At 34.9% G+C, this 8,246-nt stretch overlaps 1 protein-coding gene and 1 long non-coding RNA gene across 2 annotated transcripts; one reads left to right on the forward strand and one right to left on the reverse strand.

Moving 5' to 3' along the window:
* On the forward strand, positions 2,489-3,571 carry LOC104767646 (putative F-box protein At5g51000). The gene has a single exon (XM_010491640.1). It carries the CDS (start codon positions 2,489-2,491, stop codon positions 3,569-3,571), a length of 1,083 nt encoding a protein of 360 aa, XP_010489942.1.
* LOC104765826 lies at positions 7,139-8,237 on the reverse strand. The gene is made up of 5 exons (XR_763927.2): positions 8,068-8,237; positions 7,867-7,965; positions 7,694-7,771; positions 7,460-7,535; positions 7,139-7,233 (listed from the first exon to the last, which is right to left on the reverse strand). It is a non-coding gene; the product is annotated as an uncharacterized LOC104765826 (long non-coding RNA).

Below are 8,246 nucleotides of genomic sequence, written 5' to 3' on the forward strand. Positions count from 1 at the left end.
TTATTGCTGTCGATCAAAAATTTGGTACTTTTTGGTCACGAATTGCAACTTATTATGCTGAAAATCCTAAGCTAGTTGGTGTAGAAAAGAGAGAGCCTAGTCATTGTAAGCAAATGTGGCAAAAGATCAACGAAACAGTCTGCAAGTTTGTTGGAAGCTATGAGGCTGCAACAAAGCTGAAATCAAGTGGCCAGAATGAATATGATGTCATGAAACTGGCTTATGAAATCTACTTCAATGATTATAAGGTGAAGTTCACCCTTGAGCATGCTTGGAGGGAGCTTCGCCATGATCAAAAATGGTGTGGTTCCAATTCTGCGAAAGGTAATGGAGCATCAAAGAGAAGGAAGTGTGATGATCTTCATTCACAGTCATCAAGCTCTGTTCCAGTTACTCAAGTAGAGGAGGAAGTTCAGCATATTGGTATTAAGGCAGCAAAGGCGAAAGGTAAAAGGCTTGTAAACAAGCCAATAAATCAGCCCGAAGGTTCTTCTCTAGTGGAGTTCCAGACCATGTGGGAGATAAGGCAAAAGGAATTTTCCTTGAAAGAGAAACAGAGTGTGATTAAAGAAAAGCAAAGCAAACATAAAATGCTTGACCGTTTACTTGCTAAAACTGAGCCTCTTACTGAAATGAAAATAGCTTTGAAGAATAAGATAATTAATGAAATGTTGTCAAGTTAGTTTCAGTTTGAGTTTATGATTGCTTTTGTGTTGTTTCTTTCAGTTGTTGTATGATTCTTTTGACTATGAGTTTATCGGCTATGTAATGAATTTACCTTGTTTTAATGATATGTAATGGTTTTACAATGGGATGTGTTTTACAATGAGATGTGTTGTTCATGTAGCTTGGTATTAAATGAGATATCTAGTTTAGTTTGGTTGTATGATTGATTTGTGTTTCTATGTGTCTTTCTATCAGGACAAGAAGAAGATCACGGACATTGTTGCTCTTGGTCACGGACAAGAAGAAGAAGACATTGTTGCTCTTGGTCACAGACAAGAAGAAGAAGAAGACATTGTTGCTCTTGGTCACGGACAAGAAGAAGAAGAAGACATTGTTGTTGTTGGTCATAGATATGTTGTTGTTGGTCACGGTCACGGACATGTTGTACCCACGATATCAAGCTCCATTATATAACAACATCTTTGTAAACACATAAATGAGAGCTAGAGCTTATTCCATTTCCATTTTGTATCCACAATATCAAGCGTTTACAATATATTCTTCCTTTTTTCAATTTATTTTTCTCTTTACAGTTTATTTTTCCTTTTTTACAATATATTCTCCCTTTTTACAATAATTTTTTTCCCTTTAAAATGACATCTTCTTCTAATAACATTGAAGAAATGATGGATGGGTATTTTGATCATGCAATGGACAATTATTTTGATCAAGCATTTGAGAATCGTTTCGATCATGCAATGAATCAATTTGCAACCGAGAAGAAGAAACGAGTCCACATTGAAAGAAAACATGAAGAGGGTCACCAACGCTTATAGGATGATTATTTCCGTGAAGATGCAACATATTCTCCTAAAATTTTTCGTCGCCGTTTCAGAATGAACAAACCCTTGTTCATGCGTATCGTCGAACGACTCTCAAATGAAGTTCCATACTTTGAACAAAGAAGAAATGGTCACGGAAGGCTTGATCTCTCTACACTACAAAAGTGTACAACAGCCATTCGTATGATGGCATATGGTTCTGCAGCGGATGCTTTTGACGAATATCTTCGGCTTGCTGAAAGCACTGCGATGTTATGTTTGGAAAATTTCACTGAAGGAATCATTCATTTATTTGGAGATGAGTACCTACGGAAACCCACACCAGAAGATCTTCAACGACTACTCAATATTGGAGAGGATCGCGGATTTCCCAGGATGATAGGAAGCATAGATTGTATGCACTGGGAGTGGAAGAATTGCCCGACTGCATGGAAAGGTCAATATACCCGTGGATCTGGAAAGCCAACAATTGTTTTAGAGGCTGTAGCTTCACAAGACCTCTGGATATGGCATGCATTTTTTGGAGCTCCAGGTACATTAAACGATATTAATATTCTCGATCGCTCACCAGTTTTTGATGACATATTACAAGGTATAGCTCCCAAAGTGAAATATATTGTCAACGGACAACAATATCATCTGGCTTACTATCTTACCGATGGTATTTATCCAAACTGGGCTACTTTTATCCAATCAATTCGAATTCCACAATATCCGAAAGCATCCTTATTTGCTACATGCCAAGAATAAAATCTATTTTAAGATACTTTCATTACAACTCTTGATGGAGGTACTCTAACAACCTTCAATCGACCTATGAAATGTTAAAGTTTCTTAAAAAATTCTTAATTTCACTTTTATTCAAAATTAAAAATAAAATCTATTTTAAAATACTTTCATTACAACTCTTGATGGAGGTACTCTAACATATTTTTTTAATATAAAGACTTAGTGGGCAAACGTTTTTTCTACTTGAAACAATGACAAAGATATCCGATCTTTCGCGTGATTTGGTAGAGGAGATACTGTGTAGGGTTCGTATAACTTCTATAGGGGCAGCAAGATCCACTTGCAAACTATGGAACGCTTTATTCAAAGATGAGAACTTTACAAAGCACAGTGGTACGACATCAGCCAAGGAGATTATGTTCATCATGATCCGTGGTTGTAGGGCTCATTTAATGAGCGTCAATCTCCATGAAAGTTATAACCACAAAGTCTTGGTAGATTTATCTATAAAGGAGATAGGTAAACTTAACCAAGTGAATATCATTGAAATGCTTCATTGCGATGGTTTATTGTTATGCGTCACTGCAGATCTTTCGAGGCTCCTGGTTTGGAACCCGTCCGGAACAATCAGGTGGATCCACCAACCCAAAAAGAACAATTTCCATATATTAGACAGGTTTGCTATCGGATACGACAACAACAACCGCAACGTCAAAGTCTTGAGGTTTTACTTTTACTGTTGGAATCCCAACAGCCACATTGAGTATGAAATCTTTGACATTGAGTCTAATTCATGGAGGAAGCTCCTTGATGTCACTACCGACTGGAGAATACATCGTAGGAGTGTGTCCTTTAAGGGAAATACTTACTTTATTGCTCATGTAAGATTGCAAGTAGAAGAAGGAGAATTTTTACGTTGTTTTGATTTTACAAGTGAGAGATTTGGACCGCGTCTCCCTCTGCCGTTTCACTCTCGTCTTGACGATTCGGTAATTCTATCTACTGTTGGAGAAGAGAAGCTTGCAGTGTTATTTAAGAAGTCTGATGAATGTGAGATTGGAATATGGATTACCACTATGATTGAGCCCAATACAATGACGTGGAGCAACTTGCTTAAAGTTGATGTTGAACTATACATCGAAAGATTTAGGTTTCCACATGGGAGTTTCTTGGTCGACGAGAAGAAGAAAGTAGCAGTGGTTTTTGATACACATAGAAAAACGTGGACCAACTACAAACCTTACATGGTTAGAGAGAATGGACACTACAAAGAAGTGGATTTCAAAGAATCTAACCGTTGTGGATGTTCATGTGCTCTTATGTTCCAAGTTTAATGCAAATCCAGTAAGGTCAAGTACCTGCATGAGGCTGAAGAAAAGGAGGAGTTTATTAATCTCTTCTTTAAAATACGCTTTTCATCATCATTTTTTTTTTATTTTTGCTGATCAGAAACTAAACATGAGTATCTATGGATTCATATATATGTTCCGTTGGAGTTTAATTAACTGATTTGTTTTTGTTTTCCGATAGAAATCTCGTATTTGTAGTTGTGTGATCATGAGAATTGCATCCGTCCTCCTCATGCTCATTTTGTGATGCTATATCACCTGGGCCAAAAGTTTCTGACATCTCGATTTTACTTGTGATATTGTTTAAGATATCAAGACGAAAAACAAATAGTTTAAGACTTCTTATCAATTTGTCAGCTTCTTATTGCATGTAAATAAACAAGAATCAGATTTTACATATATATTACTTGTTCAAATTCTGTTTATCATCATTATGTGGAGGATTCGTTGCTTTAGGTACCAAACACACAGCTACTACCTTTAACCATAGTTGTAACAGGTAAAGGTAATTAAGGTGTGCTGCTATCTTCAGTTGGATGGTTCTATTGATGTTTTTGGTCAAGGAAGGATACTTTTATTTTTTAATTAGCTCTTTGGTTCTTCTCCTATGTCATGATATGTACTCTGATAGAGGGAGCAGCTAATGAACCTTTTTCTTTTCCCTCCATATTCATATATCAATGTTTTGAGTTGTACTTGGAAGAACACACAATTTAATTGAGTCACTAATATTAAACCATAATTTACTTGGCTTCGTCGATGGCCAGTACTAGAGGAAGTGAAGCTTCGGTTATGTTCGATGGTGAAATCACCAAGGTAAGTAAATTACTGATTTGTTGAGTTGTGCATATGGTTTGAAACACATCAGTTGGTAGAGTTGTGTGGTTGTTTAAATTTTAGGGATCAGTTTTTCTTTTTGGTTCATTGCTGGTTTACCTTGAATCTAAAATAGTCAAAGTCAACATTATTTGGAAAATTTTATATTAATTTAAAATATTGTTTATTTAGAAAGACAAAAAGAAGATTTTGAATTAATTATTTAAAGGAGGTCTTGAGAAGATTTTGTTTGATATACATCCATTTAAAATTCAAAATATTTAATTCTAATGATGTACTTGAAATAATCTCTTAAAGAACACTGCAGATTAATTTCTAATTAATGTATTTTTTTTCATTAATACTAGTAAGATAATATTACAAGAAAAAAATTGGTAAAGATAATATTTCATTTTTAATCTATATAAGTAGCAATACTGACTGGTGTCAAAAAAATAAAAAGTAACAATATAAATATTGAATAGAATAGAATATATCTTGTAATGCATATACAATATATATAAAGAGTGGACATGCGTGGAAGTTCAAACGTTTATTTATATTTGAAACACTGACGATGATTTCTGATCTTCCACAGGATTTGTTAGATGATATACTCTCTAGGATTCCATTGACTTCTTTGAGAGCAATACGATCCACTTGCAAAGGATGAAACGCTTTATCCAAAAATTGGATGTTATGTAGAGCAGAAGCAAAACAACAATTTTTAGGGTTTATGTTGAACGATTTTAAGGTTTGTTCAATAAGGTTCAATCTCCATGGTATCCTCACCGAAGATGGTGAAAAGTTTGTTGAACCATCTATAAATGAGATGAATAATTTATTTAATCAAGTCGAGATACGTGAAATCATTCATTGTGATGGCTTATTGTTATGGGTCGTTAGACACGACACTGGCCTTGTGGTTTGGAACCCGTATTTGGGTCAAACTAGATGGATCGAACCCATAAATGCTTACAACAAGTTTGACATGTATGCTCTCGAATATGACAACAACAAGAACCGTAACCACAAAATCTTAGGGATATTTGATGATTATGATGATGATGACTGTTCAAAAAAAGTCATGAGAGTACCATATATACGATTTTAAGTCTAATACATGGAGGGTTATCGATGTCACTCCTCAAAAGCCTATATGGTATTATCTACACACTGTGTCATTGAAAGGAAACACTTACTTCCTTTCTGCAAGATTCAAAATGGGATGCATTATTGATGATTTTTTAATCTGTTTTGATTTTACAAATGAGAGATTCGGACCATATCTTCCTCTGCCATCTCACTATTGTGCTGAAGATTATAAGGCTCTATCTACTGTTAGAGAAGAGCAGCTTACGGTGTTATATAATCGTTGGAACGTATCTAAGCTTGAGATATGGGTGACAACTAAGATTGAGCCCAATGTAGTGTCTTGGAGCTGCTGCTTAAATATTGATGTTTCTGATTTGATATTTAAGGGTTTATCTATGAGTTTCTTCATCGACCAAGCAAAGAAAATCGCCGTGGTCTTTTGTAAGAACAACTATAAAACCATGTTTACGACCTCCGAATGCTTCTCAGCTCATATCATTGGAGAGGGTGGATATTTGAGAAAAGTAGACCTCGGAAGAGCTATGGAACTCAAAGATCTGCCATATGCTCGCACACTCGTTTGTTCTTACATTCCAAGTTTAGTGCAAATCAATCAAGGCCAAGTATTATCGCATATACGCCAAGTGCAAAAAAAGGAGATTAGTGATCAGTCCTGAATCCTGATCACAATACTTTATTTGTTTATGCATTATCTTCTTTTCGTTCATATTTGCCTTCTTTGTGTTTCTTTTGGTTTTTTTAGATAGACCAGTCATATTATGAATTTGTTCACTATAATACTTAAATGCTTTGTGGTACCAAAGACTTAGACCAACACTACAACAAATATCTACATTGACAGCAATAGAGAAATGCTATAATACGTTATTCATAGCTTTTTCACAAACACTATGTTAAGCCACTGTTATTGTAAGTATCACACATACGATGAATATGAATGCTATGTTAGAGTCTTCTAACATAGCAGTAACAAATGCTTTGTTATGGCATTTTTCTAATTTTTAAAAATAATATAATAAGTCATGCTATGGTAGGAGTTTCTACCATAGCTCTATTAAAACGATTTAGTTTATTTTGCAAAATTTATTTAACATTATTTATATCTAGATTTAATATTTCATAAATCATATAAATATATAATATAAATCTTTTAACCAAAAAATGTCATACATAAGATCATAAGTTTTATACTAATATCTTATGTGCAGCCAAGTAAACAAAATAAAACTAACATCCTAAGTGCCACTCCGTAACACCAACAACCGGATCTTCACGGCTCTAGCCACACCATCCTCATCCTTCATCACCTTTACTTATTAAGAAAGTAGGAAAGCTATGTAATACCTCCAGGAGACTTGTTTTATCCTCGTGAGTTTCCTCTTAGAAGCTTGAACACTTGGTTCTAGCCTTTGATATTCAATCTCCAAACCTGTATATAGTCCATTTATACAACACAAAACCTTAGTGAACTTTTAACCATAATGGTCTTAGACAACATATTAATGCAACAAAAACTTCATAATTCACGTACCCACACCAACAAGACTACAAGATGGTAATTCATGTACCCACACCAACAAGAAAACAAGATGTACCAATAGATTCTTTTCTTACTTTCAATTCGATTAGTATGTTTGGGATTTTGAAACAAATTCTTCTTGCCTTGATGCACTAAATTCCATCTCAATACTGCTACTGTCTTCTTCTGTTCAAACCTAGTAAAGCATGAACGTAACATTTAAATACTAACATGTATGGTTACTCTATTGAGCTCCTTAATTAGATGAACCCTATTTTGTCACTGTCGTCATAAACTAGAGCAATTAACAAACAAATAAGAATCAAAGGAACACAAGTATTTGCTAGAGATGATATAGAGAGCATAAATCATTAGAGCAGCAGGAAGCACCACTTTAAGATAAGAAACACAAGGAAACTAACCATTCCATTCATCTTAGAAGTAATCTGTCCACCACATTGTTGCTTTGCTTGAGCTAGTAAGTAAGTATACAACTCCCTGAAACATGAATAAATAAAACATGAATCTTAGTCCTTGTTCTTTAAAAAATCTCCCTGGATCATATGAATACAATCAACAGAAAAACACAACAGTTATTGAAAAATAAAGATTCAACCCTTTATAATACAAAAACATTAAAAGCCAAGTGAATAGACCTTGTAAGCACCAGCTATAAAACTGGACAAAACTAGAATGGATACGTCTTAAAGTCACGGCTGTTCTAAGCTTAGGAGCTGCAAGCAAAGAAAACACAGCTTCAGTATTGTTTTTTCTTCCACACCACGAACAAGACAAGGATAATAAACATATATATCAATAACGCTGCTACCTTAATGAGTCTGGCTCCAAATTCTCTCTGCTTGTTCCTCTAACTCAGTTACTCTCTTCTAGACTATCACCAAAAGTGAATCCATGAAATATAATCCATCTACAACAGGAATAAGAGCAATCAGATTGAGATGGGATTTGTTAAAAAGCCAGAAACCCCAAAACCCATAAATGAGTCGAGTGATAAAAAAGGGTTTACTACCAGAGACGAAGAGATTGAAGTCACAATTCGTCACCACTCCTTATTGTTCTCAAAGAGATAGAAACGAAGCTTAAAGCTTTCACCTTTCACACACCATTAAAGCGACCTAGAAGGCAACAATCTAAGACAAAGACTTAACCAGAGCGAAAAACACCAACATGTTAAGAGACCCACGAATC

This window comes from Camelina sativa, chromosome 19 (genome assembly GCF_000633955.1).
Source record: "Camelina sativa cultivar DH55 chromosome 19, Cs, whole genome shotgun sequence".
NCBI classification, from domain to species: Eukaryota; Viridiplantae; Streptophyta; class Magnoliopsida; order Brassicales; family Brassicaceae; genus Camelina; species Camelina sativa.

What these genes read in the sequence shown, in the direction of transcription:
- LOC104767646 (XM_010491640.1), top strand. Translation starts at nt 2,489, where the DNA reads ATGACAAAGATATCCGATCTTTCGCGTGATTTGGTAGAGGAGATACTG.